Source organism: Penicillium diatomitis (assembly GCF_028827545.1).
Source record: "Penicillium diatomitis strain IBT 30728 chromosome Unknown utg000001l_segment0_segment0, whole genome shotgun sequence".
Classification (NCBI taxonomy): Eukaryota; Fungi; Ascomycota; class Eurotiomycetes; order Eurotiales; family Aspergillaceae; genus Penicillium; species Penicillium diatomitis.
In genome coordinates, this window is record NW_026623173.1 from 2,095,636 (window position 1) to 2,115,312 (window position 19,677).

The following is a 19,677-nucleotide window of genomic DNA, read 5'->3' on the forward strand; positions in this document are numbered from 1 at the left end:
CTTTAACTATTATAGGAGTTTACTACTTATAAATAGCCTTAATCTTCTTAGGGTTAGTCCTTACTCTATCTACTCCTACGATAAAACCTAAGAACTTAGTCTTAGTTCGGTCGAACTTATACTTATAGATTATTACCTAAAGTCCTATAGCTTATAATCGTTAGATTACGGCCTAAACGTATTTAACGTACTTCTCGGGGTTCTCGCTAAAGATTAGGATATTATCCACGAATATAATAGTAACTATATCTAAGAGATCCCTAAGTACCTAGTTAATATACCGTTAGAAGGAGATAGGTCTACTATATAACCTAAATAGTATAACCTTATACTTAAAGGTCCTATATCGAGTTATAAACATCGTTAGATCCTCTAAGTCCGCCGCTATTCTAAGTCAATAGAATCCCTACTATACGTCGAGTTTAGTAAAACGTCTTACGCGGGCTAACCGGTCTATTATCTTATTAATAAGTAGTAACGGGTAGATATCTTTTTCTATAACTACGTTTAGTTATCGGTAGTCTATACAGAAGCGTAGTCCGCTATCTACCTTCTTCGCTATTAGGATTAGAGAAGCGAAGGGGTACTTCGACGGAACGATAAAGCCCTTTTATAAGTTCTCGAAAAGGTACTTTCGAACTACTTTAAGCTCCTCCTAGTTTATCTTATAGAGGGGGTAACGGCCTAGTCTCCACTCTCCGTTAAAGAGGATCTTATAGTCGAATAGGCCCCGATATAGTAGTAGAATATCGGACTTACGTTACGAGAAGAACTCCTATAGATTATAGTATACCTTAGGAATTTACTATTAAATAGACTCCTTCTCCGTAACTACTTCGTTCCTAGGAGCTAGTTCCGTAATTACCGCGTCGATCTCGTTAAGAGTAGTAATAAATACTTTAGTATCCTTAGCCTATATATAGCGTTTAAACCCTACTCGACTAATAAAAGCTCGAGCGGGACTTAGAAATACGGTATTTAATTCTACGCGAGATAGTTAAGGAGCTAGGACTACCGGTTCTCTATCCCCGGCCGTTATATAGCTAAATACCTTATAGGCTCGTATATAATTACTTAAGAACTCTTTAGGAAGTCGATATTCGGCGTTATATATAGTTAAAGTAACCCGAGATCTATCGATCCGCTCCTACTCGATTAGTCGCTCTATTTCCCGGTTATAGGCTTCGGTATACGCCTAATATTTCTAATTTATAACCTACGGACGTATTAATACCGGTAGGGGGATCTCTAGAGTTAGTTTCCCGGCTACCTTATCTACTATAGTAACTTTAGTAGGCTACTAGATTCGGTGATTCGTATAATCTAATAATACTTAATAATACGTAAACTAGGCTCGTCCGATAATTATATAGTAATAACCTAAACCGGTAATAAGGAACGGTATCTAATAAAACCGTCGTCCGTCGATCTAGAGAGTTAGAACGATTATATAGGTAATAGCGTTTCTACCTTTCCTATTATATCCCTCTATCTTTACTAGCTAGGGTAAAGATATCTATAGAATATTCTAAATATCTCGGATAGTATAGGCTAATCCTTTATCGATAGCCGTATAGGGTATTACTCTAGTATCGAGTAAAGTAGTTATACGGGTTAACTAACTATTAGATATAAGTATAATTAGAAAAGTAAATTATTCGTTATTTCCTAATACCGTATATAAATCTAAAGATATAACTACTTTCGTAATACTTATACCTAGAAGGGAGACTTATTCTAGGCTTAGGCTTTTCCCGCCTCGGAGGGTTCAGAGATCTCTTCTATATAACTAGGGTTAGGTACTAATACCTTAGCTACTAAAGTAGCGCGTTCCTTACTAGGATACTTAGAAGATATATATCCGGTCTATCCGTATCTAAAGTATCATCCTTCCTTTATATAGCGGGTACGGGTCTCTCTATCTAGACTCTTAGCGTTAGGTACTAGGATTACCTTTATCTCGCGAGGCGTAGTACTAGACGATACCGAAGTTATAGTAGTAGTTTTATTATTAGACTTCTTAGAGAAACGCGCCTTCGACGCTCTAGATAGATCGGTACTTTTATTATTAGTAGTCTAGCTACGTCGCTAAGCGGAGATCTAGCTACTTAGATAAAGAGTATTATACTTCTTTCTAATCTTATAGCTAAACTCGGTAAAGGATATAAGGAGTTTATCGATTAAGTCGATATCGATAATCTCCCGAAGTCGGGGAGTTAAGCGGTTCCAGAGGGCGTACTTCTTCTAGCGCTCGCCTATAATAAGTTCGCCGGCGTCGAAGAGGTAAGAGAACTAAGACAGGAAGTCGCTAAATAACTAGCTACCCTATATCTCTAAGTTTTGGAAATCCTATTCAGAGCGTATAGCTTTATTATAGTCGCCGAAGATAGATCTAAGGTACTTAAAGAGATCGTTATAGTTCTAGTATCGCTCGGAGGCTATATCTATTATATATTAATTAATATTCTATTCGGCTATACCTCTGTATTAAGAGCAAGTATAGTCTAAAGCTAAGAGATCGGTAAGATCTAGCCCTATACTATATAGCTTACGCTCTATCGCGATCTTCTAGTTTTCCTAAGTTATTTCCTTTCTATTGGTAAGTAGGGGTAGATCGGGGATCTTAAATTTACGTATAGCGTATATAGAATCGGAGCAGCCTATTATAGTAGTATCTATAGTAGCTTTACGCTACTCGCGTTAGTTAGTAGGAGGTATAGGACGGCTCGTTTCGATTCGATCGGCGGAGGTATAGATCTACTAGAGGATTATCTATAAAAGCTTAATAGTAGTAGCGTTAAGATCGGTACGTTTCTCGGACTTACGGAGGAGCTCGTCGTTCGTTATCTTCTAGTTTATTAGTTTAACTACCTTAGCGGTAGCTATAGCGAGCTATCCGCGTTATTCCTCTACTTCGTTATCGAGATAATATAAGTAATCGACCGTCGCTCGCTATATATCCCGTATTAAGTCGAATATAAACCTAGGTTCGTCGTATACTAAGTCGATAAAATTTTTACGGCTAAGTTTTCTATCGCGTAAATACTCGAGTAGATTATCTAGCTAAGGCGTAATCTAAATAAAACGTATATTATAGTCTTCACGGGGAAGATCGTTAGATCCGGCTAAGGAGCTCTATCGACGTATACTACGCGACTCTCCCTAACCGGGTTCTTTATTAATACCTAGATATACTATATTAATAGGTACTACCGTATCGATCGTTTAAAGGGAAAAGAGAAAAATAAGGGAAGGTAATATATAAAGACTTAATAACTCGTAGTAAGCGCTGGTCTATCGTATAAAGGCAAAAAGAATATTAAAGGTCTTAGTTTTTATATAACTCCTAGGCAGTATAGCTACGAGAACCTATATATAGAAGGAAGAAGGTAAAGTAACTATATCCTATATAACGAAGAAAACTAAGATAAAGGGGAAAAAGGAAAGGAAGAAATAAGGAAGGTAAAGTACTACCTTAAATACCTATCGTAGGCGGGGCTATAATAAGGCGGCAGAATCCTTATAGAAAGTCCCGGATAGAAGGTTCCTCTACAGAAGTAAACCGAAAGGCAAACAATCCTTAGGCTCCAGCGCACACATACGCGTAAGGCTTCTATTAATAACGCGTAGGTAAATATCTGATCTTATAAACGCAAACATCGATTATATGATCCCCTCCTCAACTCCCCAAGTCCACATCCATCAACTAGCCAACCAACCTACTAGTTAATACCAACTCGCCAGTCGGCTGACCAACTAGTCAGTGAACTCACCAGTTCACAGTGACTAACTAGTTGACTTATCTAACCAACTCCACACTCCAAGTCTGTTCACGAACTAGTTAACCGACTAGCTAGTTGACTATTGACTTATTGCCTATGCGTTATACTATCCGGATTAGTTAGAGGTTTATATATATTTAAGAAACCTTTTATACTTTAGTAGCTATTAATTATAAGCTTGAAATAAGCCAGAGCCTATTTAGGTAGTAATAGGATATTTAGAACGGCTAAATTCGTAAGGTCTAGAGCAGCTTACTATTTAGTAACGAAATTATACGGATTACCCCTAGTATATATAAGCTTAATTAACGAAGATAGCCTATAGCTTAAAGTAGTATAGTTACTAGTACCGTACGTATTACTAATTCGAAGAAATATTTTATAAGAATCCTTATAATCGCGTATAAAGCTACGAGCTAAATCGCTAAGTATATAATAGATAAGGTATTTCGTAAGCGTATATTTACGGCGAAACTAGTGAAATCGGTTATTTAGTTAAGTTATATTTTTATTAATCTACTTATTAAATTCCTCTTCGGTAGGCTCTCGTCTAAGTTAAGCGAAAAGAATATTTTAAATAGCTTCCTCTATAGGAGTATTACGAGGCTCTTAAATAGGGTATATTATTTTACTAGTAATAATAGACTATAGGTCTTCGTCTAGGCTATCCGTAACAAATTAAAGCCCCTATCTCTACTTCTCGAAGTTAGCTCTTCCCTTAAGCGTAGGAACTAATTCGGCGAAGGTTTTAGCCGCCTTATAAGCCTCGAGATCGGAAACTATATTAAATATTATAAATATATTAATCCTACTATAATAAAGTACTACTACATAGGTGATATATAGCTTAAAAGCTCTAAATAGCGTAAGAGCCGGAAGATATAAGGTCTACTATAACGAAGGTATATTATATAGTAAGCCTACTACGGCGAAGTGCCGCTATATAGGCGTGCCTGCTACGGCGATATACCGCTACGTAGGTAAAGAGCGTAAGAGCTCTAAAAATAGCGTAGAAGCTAGAAGGATTTTGTATATTTTTAAAAGGCGTTAGAGCCGAAGGAGGGACTTTTAGCGATAATTCGATACGATAGCTTCGGTAGCCGTATTCGATGCGTAAGGATCGTTAAGTCGTAAAGAGGTGCGAAGTCTGTACTCTGGAGAAGGCGTAAAACGCGCCGAAAAACGATGGAAAAAGAGGTTATTATATAAGTTATACCTAGGTAGTAAGGAAATGTGAATAACCTCACTCTTTATACGCTAAGCAGGGCTCATAACCTATTAGAGGCTACTGGGAAAACGTAGCAGACCTAAAAGAGGGGAGAAAGGAATGGTGAGATTATATCTAGTAAGAGGTGCCTATCTAAGCTACGAAGGTGGTGTGCGTGGGCGCGCACCACGCTGGTGACACGCCTGACCACCAAGCTATCTCAACAGGTATCTCCCCTCCGATACTGGTTTCTTCTGCAGAAGAAATCCAAGTCTGTACCCGGGGTCACGTGATCACGGTCGCTCCCTTCCGCTACTGATTTCTTCTGCAGAAGAAATCAGTCCGTAGCTCTCTTATGTTCTCAACATCTGGGTTGGTTTGCATGGACTGTGATATTGCGTCGATGCCTCACGTCGAAAATGACACAAGACACGGTACGTAGTTTCTGTTCACGGCCAGAGAATCTAGAATCACCGGGCCTCTCGTACATATCGAAACTGCAGAACCCAGACCATCCCTAAGTAAAAAAATCCTAGCAGGCGCGACAGGACGAGATTGTCCTCCAATCGTAACTAAAGTCATGGTGCACGAGATACACAACTTCAATCTACCACTAGTAGCTACGACTGTCAATCCAAGGATTACCGGCTTCAAAGAGAAGTGACGAAATATTCCGCATCCGCGTGATCTTCCTTAAGTACATCCTCAGGTTCGCGATCCTGTCGACGAGCGATTTATCACGCCACAATAGGATCTTAAATTGACTCAAGGATGATTACCTCTCTATATCCACCCGTGTTAGTGTACGGAAATACCCGCTTGTCTGAAAGTGCACAAAGCCATGCTGGCATGCACCATTGGACAGCCATTTCCAACGCGAATCGAGCCAATGATAATCAACAACCCTGGCTTTCGCACGTTTTCCACGAGTTCGAACGCTGTTTCTCAAAAAAAAAAGAAAAAGAAAAAGAAAAAACAAAGGCGCAAAAGAACGAGCCTAGGGAAGGACGTGACTTTTCAAGAGGCTGGAGTCACTATAGCCTATCCGGACTGATAAGATACGGCTACGGTAGAGGCAGCAGTATCGATGTGTGAGAGGGATGAGGAATGATATTGCTGAAGGGGAGAGATTCTACCTAAGCTATGGACTGTGGTGAGTGGCAGAATCACATGCCGTGCAAAAACGGACAAGGCTAGTGTCCGCGCGAATTTGAGTGCATTGCAGTCTCACGCCGGAGAATGGGATCAGACCTGCGACAAGTGGCATGAACTTAGGAAGTAATCACCCACATTGTCCCCACTTGGCGACCTTTCAAGTCTAGCCCTGGAATCCTGGATTATATAGTTACGTTTTGGTCCAATATGGACGACTTTCCCTAACTTATGTGCGCTTATTTCACAGCAAGCCAAGCGTTCTTGATCGCTTGCACGCTGTTTTCTTTCTTTCTGTCATTACAACCATTGTCTTACCCTGTCCTCACGGTTGCCACAACCCAGCCAAACATAATGGCGTTTCGCAATTCAGACAAGGCGAAGGACGATGTCAACATACGCACGGCGACCGCGGAGGCAAGAGCGGATGCCGACGCTCAAAGTTTAGAAGAGAGGGACGAGAGAGAAGTGCTCGAGCATCCTGATCAGATCACCCATGACGCTCAGGCTGGAGTTCAGAAAGCCGAAGCCGCAGCCTTGGTGTGGTCTAAGAAGGGCCTTTATAGCACATATGCCTGGTAACCGTTTCCCAAATGCTATCACAGCCCATGTTCTAACGCCGAGTCTCAATTTGCAGGATCTGGCTGTGCTTCTTCGTTCTGTCGATGCAATCCTCAGTCAGCAATAACATGATCTACTACGCATACGCCAACTTTGCTTCCGCCCCTCAAATCTCCCAAGCGTATATTGTGTCGACAATCGTGGGCGGAGTTCTTCAACTTCCCATTGCGAAGACTCTCAACCTCTGGGGCCGTACGGAGGGCTTCCTGACATTCTTAATGGTTTTCATCCTTGGTCTGATCGTGGTCGCCTCCTGCAACGGCCCCAATGGCTTTGCGGCTGGCTACACTCTGTACTGGATCGGCTATACGGCTCTGAATTTCATTTTAACCGTGTTCGTCGCCGATGCGTCCGGATTGAGGAATCGTGCTTTTGTCTATGCTTTTATTGGCACGCCAACTATCTGTACCGCCTTTGTTGGGCCCCTCGCCGCTCAGGCATTCGTCGCTCACTCGACATGGCGCTGGTCGTATGGCTGTTTTGCTATTATTACCTTGACTGTTTTTGTCCCGCTCGCTGTCGTGTTCAAAGGCTACCAACGCAAGGCCGAGAAGCTGGGACTTTTCCAGCATGTCAAAACTGACCGGTCCAAGGTTCAGTCAATCATTCACTATGTGCACGAATTCGACATTGTCGGGGCTCTTATTCTCATGGCGGCGTTCATCCTATTCCTCCTGCCCTTCAGCCTCAAGACATATGGGTTTACCGGGTACTCTTCAGCAACTTTTATCGCCATGGTCGTTATCGGACTACTGCTCTTCCCAGTGTTCGCTGTCTGGGAGTGCCACTTTGCCAGAATTCCCTTCATCAAATGGGAGTTATTCAAAAAGCGCACAGTTCTGGGAGCTTGTATCCTGTCAGCCATCATCTTCTTCAACTACTACACGTGGGATCAATACTTTTACTACTACGTTCAGGTAGTATACAACCTCGATACCTCCAAGACAGGATACATGACGCAGATCTACGGCGTTGGATCGACCATCTGGGCGGTGCTGTTCGGCATTTGGATTCGCAAAACCAAATACTTCAAGAATGTCTGCCTCTTCTTCGGTGCACCATTCCTCATGCTTGGCGCAGCTCTCATGATCCATTTCCGAGGCTCCCAAAGTGACATTGGTTACCTAGTGATGTGTCAGATTTTCATTGCTGTTGGGGGTGGAACCCTCGTGATCGGAGATGAGATGGCTGTCATGGCTGCCGCTGACCGCAACGGCGTCCCATTGATGATTGCTCTTATCAGCTTGTCTTCGAGTGTTGGCGGGGCCATCGGATATGCCGTGGCGAGTGCCATATATGCCAATACTTTCCCTCAAGCTTTGCTCAGAGCCCTTCCAGAGTCGGCCAAGGCGAATTATGCTACTATCTACGCTGGTGGATCGGCAGCCCAGCTGATGTATCCTCCGGGCAGTGAGACGCGAGATGCGATTAATTACGCCTGGGCTTACAGCCAAAAGTACGAGTGCATCACGGCCGCATGTCTCGTCGTTCTTGCTTTCCCCGCGATTGCCATCTGGAAGAATTATAATGTCGACAGAAAGCAGGTGAAGGGCACCGTTATCTAAACAAAGACTTGAATCATTGTTACGTGGTTAGGAGTACCATGGATGGGGTAGGAGAAGGAAGACATTGCGAAAACTCGACGAAGCCATTCAGGAACTTGCATGGACCAGTTGTGAGAAGTGCAGTATTAATGAATGTCAATTGAGGCCACATGCATATTGCTTTCTAATAGATGACTTCGTCTTAGAAAGAATTGAAGGTACCGCGTTTATCAGAGCACAGTGCGCATTGAGCTCCTACACTCAATGTTCAAAGTTGGTACTGCGAAAGAATCGTCCATAGCTTATTTTAACGCGTGTACATGGTTACTGCAACTTGAAAAGTGATCACAATGCAAGTGACTAAATTAAGTACTTAACTCACCATCTGGGTAATTGGCAGTTTTGTACTCCCTTTACTAGTTGGCCCAACGCGGCCATACATTGGGTAACCTCGCACAAAGCAAGCACAAATGGAGGCGCATCTTCGTGCCCATGCTTTCTCACCCAAACCTTGTCAGCCGGTAAATATGTTCCCATTCAGATTAGCGATAATTCTACAGTAGCGGCGGAATTATACTCGTGTCTAGTGTCAATGCTTTTTTCTCCTTGTCCCTGAAACTGGCCCCACTTACCTGCAGAAATCTGCTCAATTTCGCTCACATCCTTTCAATATAATTCAAAAGGAAGAAAAGTACTGCCTAGAAAGCTCAGAGAGCCATCCTGAATATGGGGCAAATCAAGAATATGGATCACATGTTCTTTATTCCCCACTTTCATTTCTTCGAACTATGTATTCGGTTTGGTATCGCATCCTTGATGGATGACGAGATGCTCGATCTGTGTTGTCTGGTCTTCTTATACCTTAGGTGCTTCTTTTCTAGGTAGACTAGCTAATTCCGGGAAAAGAATGTTTTAAATCTATTTCAACGAACTATCGACATCAAAATATAGAATGACTGCCTATAATATGTATAGTTCGCGACCATTTCAGGCAGACACAGCGGTTGTATCGTCGTTTAAAGTCGCATCGCTTTTCTTGACACTCTTCCACTCCAAAAAGCAGCTAGTCACAAATGCAACAAGTAATAAAGCCAGGCTAACGCGGTAAGCATCCCGTAATCCGTTCATGTAAGCTTTGATCACCCCGTCCAGCTGATCGAGTTGGCCCAAATTTGCCAACACGTGCCTCATCTCGGTAGCTCCCGCATTGAGAATGGCGCTTGGATTGACCCGGGGGGCGTATGCGCGAATACCAGCTTGCAAGCCATTCTGAAAGACTGCTTGGCCCACCGCGATGAAGATAGCGCCCCCCAAAGTTTGCAAAAACATGACACTGGCAGTTCCCACAGGGATGTCCTCAGGGCTCAATACTGTCTGCACGGCGGTCATTGGGATCTGGAGACCCGCACCAATACCCGCCCCGACGACAATCTGGTAGCCAATCCATTTGGCTGTAGACATATCGACATCGTAAAGGGTGATCAGGCCCGTTCCGATAGCACAAATAGCAGTGCTGCCAATCAAGAAAGGGGTATAATAACCGACTGCTGTCACCATCGCCCCCACAATGATGGATGACAGCACTGTCGTAAGCATGAATGGCAGAAGCTGAAGACCAGCGGTCATTGCGGATGACCCTCTGACGCTCTGAAAATAGATAGGGAGATAGTAGACCAGAAGGAAAAATCCGCCGCTAAAGAAGAACGCAAATAGTCCAGCAGACCAAATGGAACGCTTCGCAAGGATCGAAGGTGGCAAGGTTGCGCTTGTCCTCTTGCTAATGGCCCCATTTTTCTCGTCTCGCCGAGTGATCCAAGCCTGAGAGGCCGCAAAAAGAAGAATCAAGAGGCCGAATCCGACGAAAAGTCCGATAATCTGAGAGCTCCCCCAAGCGTAGGAGTTTCCGCCCCATTGTAATGCGAGAATCAAGCATATGACCGCTGGAATAATCAAGCTCGCACCGATCAGGTCCAATTCTTGAGCAATGCGAGACCAAGTTGTTGCCTGATTGTTGCTCGGCAAGCGAAGGAAAAGAAGGACGACCACCATTGAAATGCCGCCCACTGGAAGGTTGATGTAGAAGCACCATCTCCACGACGGACCATCCGTGAACGCTCCACCAAGGAGAGGACCGACAATGGAGGCAACACCCCATACAAGGCCATAGATACCAAAGACAAGGGGTCTTTTGGGAAGAGGCACCGTCATGGAGATGATGACCAAAGCGCCAGAAAAGATGCCAGCAACCCCGATTCCTGCGATTGCACGACCGGCGATCAAGACGGGGCTGGAAGGCGCCACGCCGCAGATCAAGGATCCGATCTCGAAGATGCCCACTGCAGTCAAGAAAGACAATTTCACCTAAGAGAGGTCAGAAGACTGTTTTCATATTTAGCAGCATGGTAGAAATCCCAATAACTGCCAGACTGAATCTGCAGCAGGATGACTGACATTGAGAATCTTATAAATTCTGCCATATGAGGGCTGCAGAGCAGTTGAAGTCAGGAAATAGGCACTGCCATACCAGGCAATATCTGGAAGACTCTTGAATTGATCCGTGATCTTTGGAATCGCTACTCCGATGATAGTTTGATCCAGAGCTACCAGGAAGGCAGCTAGGTAGATTGCCAGAACGATGATGATGACCTGACCCAGAGGAGGAAACTGCGACTCTTTGTTGGAGTCTGGAGCTTCAACACTACTAACGTCGGGATCTACCCGTGGAGCAGATTTGTCCCCGTTGGCTGTGAGATCTTCAAGAGCGGGAGCTTTCCCCATGATGGAAGATGGACGGGAAGACGAGGTAGGGTTGAAGTGATGATTATAATTTGAAATGCTGTACCTCGAACGGCAAACAATCCAGAGGCACCACACGCCAGTCGAATGCGTTTCGATAAGACTTCGGAGATTCGTTGAGAACCGACAAACTGAAAAGCATATAACATTCTTCACCGAGCTAGCACTATTCCGCTGCACGGGCCCAATATATTCCAATTTAAACCTTCCTACGACTTTGATGGTATTCATTACTCTCTTGTCTGGGTCCTCGGAGTGTACAATCCAAAGATCACAACGAAACAGCGGAAATTCCCTCAAACCTGCTCCTCTAAGCAAAGATGAAAACTAAAAGACCTTAGCTCCAGGCTCTCGAATCTTCCACAACTTTTTGTAGGAAAGTATATACACCTTCCTTTTACGTTATGTAGCTCTGCAGGTATGAATTGGCGTGACGAATTTCTTCCTTTTGGTACTAGTGTCCAGGTGGAGGCGTGCAGGCAAATTGTCGTCAGTTACACGCTGACAGTAGTAATCGAACACCTAGGCTGGCTAATCTCCGTCAAAATGCTACTTTTTTTTCTACATACGACTGTTGGCACAGACCTTTTGGACTGCATGGAATGGCTCGCTGATCTCGGCTCTATACGGCGGGTCCGAACAATTGCCTGAAAGATAGTGGCCTGAAGAGGATGGGCACATCCCTCTCAGTTCACCATTAACCGGCTCAATTATGCTCAGTAAATAAGTTTCAATTCGTTCCTGGGTCTGATTCTGAGTCAGATGATGACTGCAACGTCGGCGAAGAGCCAAGTGGGCATGCAAAAGCTGGACTTGGGTCTCCATCCAGCACATGGCTTTCCGATTGAGATGCGGGCCATGCCGCTGGATTAGACCCTTGACTGCGCTGTAAATAAATCTCCGAGAGCTCCACCTGACTTGCATTGATCTATCGTTGTTCATCGCATCTCTGTCTCCCTTCTGTATCACTTTGACATTGTTTGGATATCCAGACACGCTGGGTATATCGATACAGCATGACTTCTTTCCCGTCCACGGAACAAGTGGATAGTCCTGCCATTGACCATGAGCCATATTCAAGTGACGTGGATCAGATATCCAGACGGATCTTGGATGTCTTCCTGCAATATGCACTCAACAAATTCGAATATGCACCGGGCGATGTGCAAGGGAAGGGAGAGGGATTCCTTTCTTTGATAGGCCAATTTGTCGCCCATGGAGCTCGTGTGCAGGCGTGTCTCCCCGCTTTTCCTTTCAAGTCTGCCAACAAGGTGTACAAGGTACTCGGCAAATTGCCAGATAAAGCAGAGGAACTGGCACTGGACCGGTTGAACACCCTTTGCAATTCTATACAGCAATTCTATGCTCCGGGTGCCGAGATTGTAATTATCTCAGACGGCATCACCTACAATGGTGAGTGGATATTTTCAAGTGGGATTTACCACCGCTGACATGTGCCTGGTTGATGACAGACTTGCTGTGCATTTCAGACCAAGAAACTTGGCAGTATGGAGAAGCCCTGCGGCGCATGGCTGTCGAGAAAGGCTTCCAGAACATCCTATTCTCGCGGATCCGGGATCTTCTCAGTATCTCACTTCCAGATAACCTGACCGAAATTGTATATGTTGCCAACTGTACAAACTTCCGTCGCTTACTCTTGAACCAATATGGGACGGTGGATCTCGACATTGACGAGGAAATTGCCAAGAATCCAGATAAAAAACTGACGTATCTCGGCTACAAGCGGTTCCTGGAATCGGATCTGCAGCACATTTTTCCCCGAGGGGAGGGTCGCTCTGCCCACAGTTACAAGCGGGATTGCAAATATTTGGCCAAGCAAATGCTCGCAAGAGGATATGTACGTACTATCATGACGACCAACTGACTCCAATGTACGAGAAAGGTCTCTAGACTGATTTCGACGGAATAGTCCTTTGCCAGGGCCGTCAAAGCCGCCTTTCCACATCACCTGCGGCTCTCAATCCACGAGTCCATTAGTGGAGACAAAATACCTATCAGTCTACTGAATACCAAAACAGGCTATACCACCCCATGGCACTGTTCTGTGGCCCATCTTGCCAATGGAGAATGGGTTAGTGCTCCGATGGGCGAGTTCAATCAGGAAAGTCGGTTGGAATTGATTCATGTCGATGGGGTTCCCAGTCATTACCGGGAGAGAATGTCCGATGGCGGGCATTCTCCCATCACCGACCTGACGGCAAGTTATCTCCAGTCGCCCAAGTCTATCAATGCCACTGCATATGTCAGTGGGGCATTCAAAAATGCACCAACTTCTCCGACTTCTTCTAGTGATGGTTCCATCCCTGGCTCTGAGAGCAAGTACACCGACAGTGGTTTGACAAGCCCGAACATATCGGCAGCGTGTGACTCCTCTCCTTCCCTATCTGGACTTGGGATTCACATACAATCAAATCAGGAGACGAAGATCGAGGTTGCGACGGAATACGGTCGAAGGCTGCTTCCCCAGATAATGGATGACCTTGCGGCTTCGAAGCCAGAGACAACCGTTTTCTCTCTCGCCGCACTCTCGGATGGCCTTCTCAAGCTCAACCCAATTTCTGCTTGTCAGTTTACCCGAGCAGTAGACAAGACTGCCTGGTGGCTGCAAGATCAGGTTGGCACGCCTGAATCTGTTCGCCCCATGGCGTATATTGGTCCACGTATGTCAGAGTTGGCAGAAACCCCTACAGTCTTTGGATCTTGGTCTCTGACATCCTTTTTTAATATAGACGATCTCAGACATGTTCTTCTGACTTATGCTTGTGTTAAAGCGGGCTACTCGGTATCTTCCCAATCATCGCAATACGCCCACCTGAGTATCTATTTACCAATTTTCCGCACCATAGGCTCTCTTCCTATCGCCAAAGAATAATGCAGACGGAATTCTGGCGGTGCTTGACAAGTTGGGCTGCAATATTTGGGTCAATGCAATTGATGCATCGCCAATCGCCATGGTGAAGGATGTTCTCCACAAGCGGCCTATGAAATGTCTGCTGCTTCCTACGCTCGAAGAGCTCCTTGATACCGAGTCTATCGAGGCTTTCCCGTACACGAAGACTTTTGAAGAGGCCATAAACGACCCATTCTGTTATTTGCATACGTCTGGAAGCACAGGATTACCCAAACCCATTCCTTGGTCTCATGGCCTCATTGGTACCATGGATGCAGTCCGAATCTTACCACCGGTGGGTGAAACTGCTGATTTGGTTCCTTGGACTTCGGACTGGAACGAAGGAGACAAGATATATTCGTCTTTCCCTATGAGTCACGTAAGTTGAGTCCGCTCTTACTAAGTTTTGGGACACGTCGAGTGGCGTGGAAGTAGTAATTAGCTGACCAGATTGTCGATAGGGCGCTGGAATCATCATGGACATTTTGATGCCTGCACTTTTCAACCTCCACTGCGTTTTGGGACCAGTTGGTGTACTAACAAACCTGAACCTAGTGGAAAGGCTAGCCATTGATGTCAAGATCGATATCTGGAGCATGGTCCCTTCACTCGTCGATGAACTGGGTGAGACTCCCGAGATATTGGAACAGCTACGTCCGAGCAAATTCATCTGCGCATCGGGAGGCCCGGTTAGTCCAGTCAGCGCTGGGAAGGTGAACCAGGTTGTAAGAGTTCTCAATTTGACGGGTACCACAGAAGGCCTCTTTATTGGGAATTTAAAGCCCGAGAGAGAGGACTGGTTCTGGTTCTGCTTCCACCCTTACTCTGGCTTTGAGTTCAAAGAGCTTGAAACAGGTGTTTATGAGCACTGGGTACATCGCAACGAGCATTGGCCACTTTTCCAAGGAATCTTCCACACTTTTCCGGATCAAAATTCGATCAACTTCAAAGATCTTTACATGCGACATCCTACCAAGCCAAACCTATGGGCCTTCAAGGGAAGAAGCGACGATCTTGTGGTTTTGTCGAATGGATATAAGATCTCGCCCCTGGAAACAGAGGCATTCATCACCACTCATCCCGACATCGTCGGCTGTTTGATCTTTGGAACTGGAAAACCACAAGCTGGCCTTCTCATTGAGTTGATTGATTCTTGTCAAAAGACACCGGAGCTGCTCGACAGCATTTGGGCCAAGGTTCAGATAGCTAATGCTATGTCCCACCACAAGAACCAACTACTCAAGGATTTCGTCATTTTCGCACTGCCTGAAAAGCCGTTTTTACGAACAGATAAAAGAACGATCAAACGAGCAGCTACATCAGAACTCTATTCTGAGTACATTGACCGATTCTACGGCTCGCGCAACGATGATATTGATCAAACTGTGAGACTTGATCTGAGCTCGCCTGCGGCAACCGAAAACTCCATACGAGAGATTCTTTCCAGCTCTCTTCTAGACGTCCAAAGCGTGCTTTCAGATACGGATTTGTTTACTGCTGGACTTGATTCACTCGGCGTCTTCGCCGCCGTCAAAAAAATCCGGGCAGCCACAGGCCTGGGTGATGAAATATCACCTCGCCACGTCTACGCCAATCCGACGATTATGGATCTTGCTACCACAGTTTCTGCACTATTCGAAGAAGCAAAGGCTGCAGAATCGGGGAATTCGAACGAAAAGGATCATGTCGACGATGCTTCTCGTATGAGCAACATGATTGCTGAGCATAAAGCACGACAGTCCTTCCGCCTCAACGCGTTTGATTACGTGAACCCAAACCACGGTATGGGCATCATGCTCTACTTCTCCATCCACGAGGAAATTTCGTATGAACAAGTGTTTTCCAATCTCCAAGAAGGACTCAATCGCACATTTGACATGATCCCTGCTCTCAGTGGCAAAATGATGCATTGCTCCGAGCAAGAGATTAGATATCAAAAAGGAGACCTTTGTGTGACGGTTCCACCTCTTTCAATGGCAAACACTGCCAAGAACCGTCTGATCTATAAAGACCTCTCGGATATTCTCCCATCGTTTGAGCAATTGAAAGATGCCGGCTTCCCACCTTCTGCTGTCCCCGATGATGTCGTCCTGCGAGATGATCCGTTTCCCAATTTCCCCGCTGAAATTTTTTCAGGGCAGGTAAACTTCATTTCCGGCGGCTGTGTTGTTGCAGTAGACTTGAATCACTGTTGTCTTGATGGTCTTGGGGTCATGGTCGTTCTCAAGGCCTGGGCTGAAAATTGCAGGTATCTCCAGGGCGACCAAGCCGCGACCTGTGAGTGGTATCATCCGGAGAGTTTCAACCACGCTCTGCCAGGGATCATCCACGAAATCGAAGGCTGGGCCCGTCCAGTAGATGAGATTGACCCTGGTACATGGGGATATTTACCTTTTTTCCCACGTGATGATGATCGAGAGAGGATGCTTGAAGCTTCTTCCAATGATCTTGGAGATTGGAACTTGCCCCCTGCACCAGACTTCAAGTTGCACGATATCTGGCCGCTCCCACGAGCTGAACGGTGCCTCAAAACTACCCTGTTCTTGATAAGACCCGAGAATTTGGCAAAAATGAAGCAAGAGGTGATATCTGATTCCGAGGCGAAGGGGGTTATCACTTCGATTAGCGATATTGTACAGGCCTTCCTATGGCGGGCTGCGATTCGGATGCGACGAAACATCGCCACCAAGATGCGGAAGGAGACATTCAAGCCAGATGAAATTTCGATTCTTGAGGTTCCTACTGACGGCCGCCCTTACTTCTCTCAACTCTTACCCGAGACATATATGGGTAGTCTGCTGATTCTCAATCGATCGACAATGCCCATCGAGACACTGTGCTCGGATCAAACCACCATTGGCCGTGTCGCACACGTCCTTCGTGAGTCTGCCGCACGCATCACACCTTCGGTCGTTCATGACGCCTTTTCGATTCTTCAGTCCTTGCCAAATCACGAAAGATTTTCGACAGCAAATATGGGCCTTGAGCATATGCATGCCATGATTTCGAATATGATGCTTTTTCCAACCAATGAGGTTTGCTTTGGCAATACCTTCTTTGCAAATGGGGGGTTGCCCGAATCCTTGAGACCACAGCTTGAGCGTGGAAATGGACGTTTCCGCTTCCTGGTCATTCTTCCTATCCGAAAGGACGGGGGAATTGAACTTGTCTTTGGTACCCACCCCGAGGAATTGGACATGCTCCAAGCAGACGGAGAGTTTACAAAGTATGCTGAGCTTCTTAGTGGGGCTTGATGGATTCAGTACTTTCTGTTACATTTACATTCCGCGAGATTTGGAGATTTGCAACATTCGCATGTTGATTAACCTGCCCATGTTGATCAAAATTATGCTGTCGTTTTCTGAAATTTTCTTGTTCTTTAACATACATGAGATGTATTTCCGCAAAAATGATACGAGTCCCAGCTGGGTGGGTGAAGCAACTTTCATCGACCGCAATCATAGTCCACATTCGAAACTCACCTGAACTGCCGAAAGACGAGTGCTTCACCGGAAAAATTCTAGTAAAGTGTCACCAAACGTCGTTTTCAAGTGCTGACTGCCAATCTTAAACGACGTGCTCGATGAGTGGACCAAAGCGCCCAGTGAGCGGATCAATGAGCTTACCCGACATAATGATTGCTCCGATCAGGGCGCTCATAGCCGGCTCCAGATATCTACCCAGTGGGCAAAAATTGGCGAGGGGCTGAGCACTAAGTATCAAGAGGAAGGCCCAAGACATGGCATAGTGGAGGAACTCAGATACGTAGGGATCCTCAGATGTGGGAGGGTTCCTCATATTTTATGCAACCTTCCTACATTCTTCATTACTATGTTCTCGTCTCAAGATAATCCATATACCATGAGGATTGCTATTATATCCTTTGAAACTCTTTAATATGATTAGTGGTCGTGCGTAGGTGGAGGATTATTAGGGGTGAGTATCACGGTGAAGTAGCTGAGCATAATCGAGGTGCCACGAAAACTTTTGTATGGTGACCAAGAGGTGAAGGGTTCGGCTCATGAAGGAGACGATAATTTTTCCCTTAAATATTACTTCTTGGCAATATGATTGAGCGATCCTATCTTATTGAGACCACTCTCGGCATATAAAGTTCGGGCTGCATGTATGTAAAGATTTTTCATCCTGATATCAACAGCGTCAACTTGAAATAGTTCACGTTTTAATCATCCAGGAGGATTGACACGGTGTCTGATGACCATGGATAGTCGGCACCCTTTGTCTAGGCAGCTTTGAGCTTACGGCTCGTCAACTTTACTATCGATCTCCCTATTTCTAATTCGATACGATCCTTGATGAATGACACGACCTATAACATCTGAATCCAGTGGTCGGGGCCCTGGTTCCCAACATCGATCGGTGCCCGCCACAGGCTGTATGCCACGTCAATCCACCGCGTCAGACTCAAGTATAAATTCAAATCCTCGGCGGGAATCTTGATCAAATGCTATCTGGTCTGCTCCGTACAGGGCAGCAATGTGGCCGTCAAAACCACCAGGAAGTTCTTGATATCTATCCCACTAAATACTTAACGAAGTAACCGTTGGGGGATTCCTTGGGATATCAGATAGCCGGATGCTATTTGATCGATCGAGTTTCACTGATCGAATGCGTCTGAAATTTCACATACTTCCGGAACAATACTCTCAAAGAACAACATTGATGCGATTAAAATCAACCTTTCTCTTTGCTACCGAGAAAGATAGATACCCATTCCAGTATAAATACACATCATCCACCCGTAGAGACTTGTTCATATGATCGTTATAAGCCTTATTTCTTTTGCCTGAATTTATTTGAGGAAACTTCGACGCGTGATGGCCCTTGCATGACCTACACTTACGCATAAAGCAACTTAGATGCTTGATGATGCTTTCCTGGACTATATTGTCAAAAAATTTCGATGAAACAAACCAGGAACTACCATTGGGGTAAATTGACATAAAGCCATGAACTCTCATTGAAACAGCAATTCTAATTTTAGCTTCAATTTCGATTGTCGGATTTTCTGATTAGTATCTAGAAATGAGAGGCCAACAAAAGCCATTAGACGAGGTCACTAGAGAAACCTGGGTGTCGATGAAGAAAGATATAAATACCATACTGAAAAATTTCCAAACAGATACCATAATCGCAACAATATTAACTAGCTATTCTATAAGTCAGAGAGTAGAAACCTATCCGCTGGTGATTTCGCCGCTAAGACACGCGATGAAGTGTTTTAGCCCAGGAGCTCAGTGTTTACGCCGATATCAATATCTTCAGTATTCTTTGTCTGCCAATGCCCGCTCCCGTCAAGGCGAATCGAAGCGTGTGCGAAATGGGGTGTTCAATATTCCAGGGCATTTGCTTGCATAGGCCAATGAGAAAACACGTAGATTGATTCGAAGTATCTCTTAAGCGATCACCTTCGCATATGGGCTTTCGACCCAACGCAAGCGAACAGTGGAGCAGATTTTGTTAAAACATGTTCAACTCTTTCCCCGAAAATTCGCAGCCCCTGGAGTATGGACCCCCCGGCATTTTAAATAGACCTGAGGCTGGAGAATGGTATTTCCCTTTGAGGTGGGAAATTCACGGTAGGGGATGCGTGATGGCGGTCGAGCGTGATCGGAAGAGTGCTGTCAGCCTGGTTTGCCTATT

At 45.1% G+C, this 19,677-nt stretch overlaps 3 protein-coding genes across 3 annotated transcripts; 2 read left to right on the top strand and 1 right to left on the bottom strand.

Annotated features, from left to right (window-relative positions):
• Positions 1–6,495: 6,495 nt before the first annotated feature.
• crmC (siderochrome-iron transporter crmC) lies at positions 6,496–8,327 on the top strand (the record flags this gene model as incomplete). The annotated part of the gene is made up of 2 exons (XM_056930217.1): positions 6,496–6,719; positions 6,779–8,327. 2 exons carry the CDS (start codon positions 6,496–6,498, stop codon positions 8,325–8,327), a joined length of 1,773 nt encoding a protein of 590 aa, XP_056794510.1.
• A 966-nt stretch (positions 8,328–9,293) lies between these two features.
• On the bottom strand, positions 9,294–11,084 carry N7539_000614 (MDR family MFS transporter; the record flags this gene model as incomplete). Its single annotated transcript, XM_056930218.1, has 2 exons — positions 9,294–10,667; positions 10,758–11,084. 2 exons carry the CDS (start codon positions 11,082–11,084, stop codon positions 9,294–9,296), a joined length of 1,701 nt encoding a protein of 566 aa, XP_056794511.1.
• Positions 11,085–12,118: 1,034 nt separating this feature from the next.
• Positions 12,119–17,267, top strand: N7539_000615 (transferase family protein; the record flags this gene model as incomplete). Its single annotated transcript, XM_056930219.1, has 6 exons — positions 12,119–12,515; positions 12,575–12,960; positions 13,033–13,783; positions 13,853–13,905; positions 13,970–14,392; positions 14,475–17,267. 6 exons carry the CDS (start codon positions 12,119–12,121, stop codon positions 17,265–17,267), a joined length of 4,803 nt encoding a protein of 1,600 aa, XP_056794512.1.
• Positions 17,268–19,677: the final 2,410 nt, after the last annotated feature.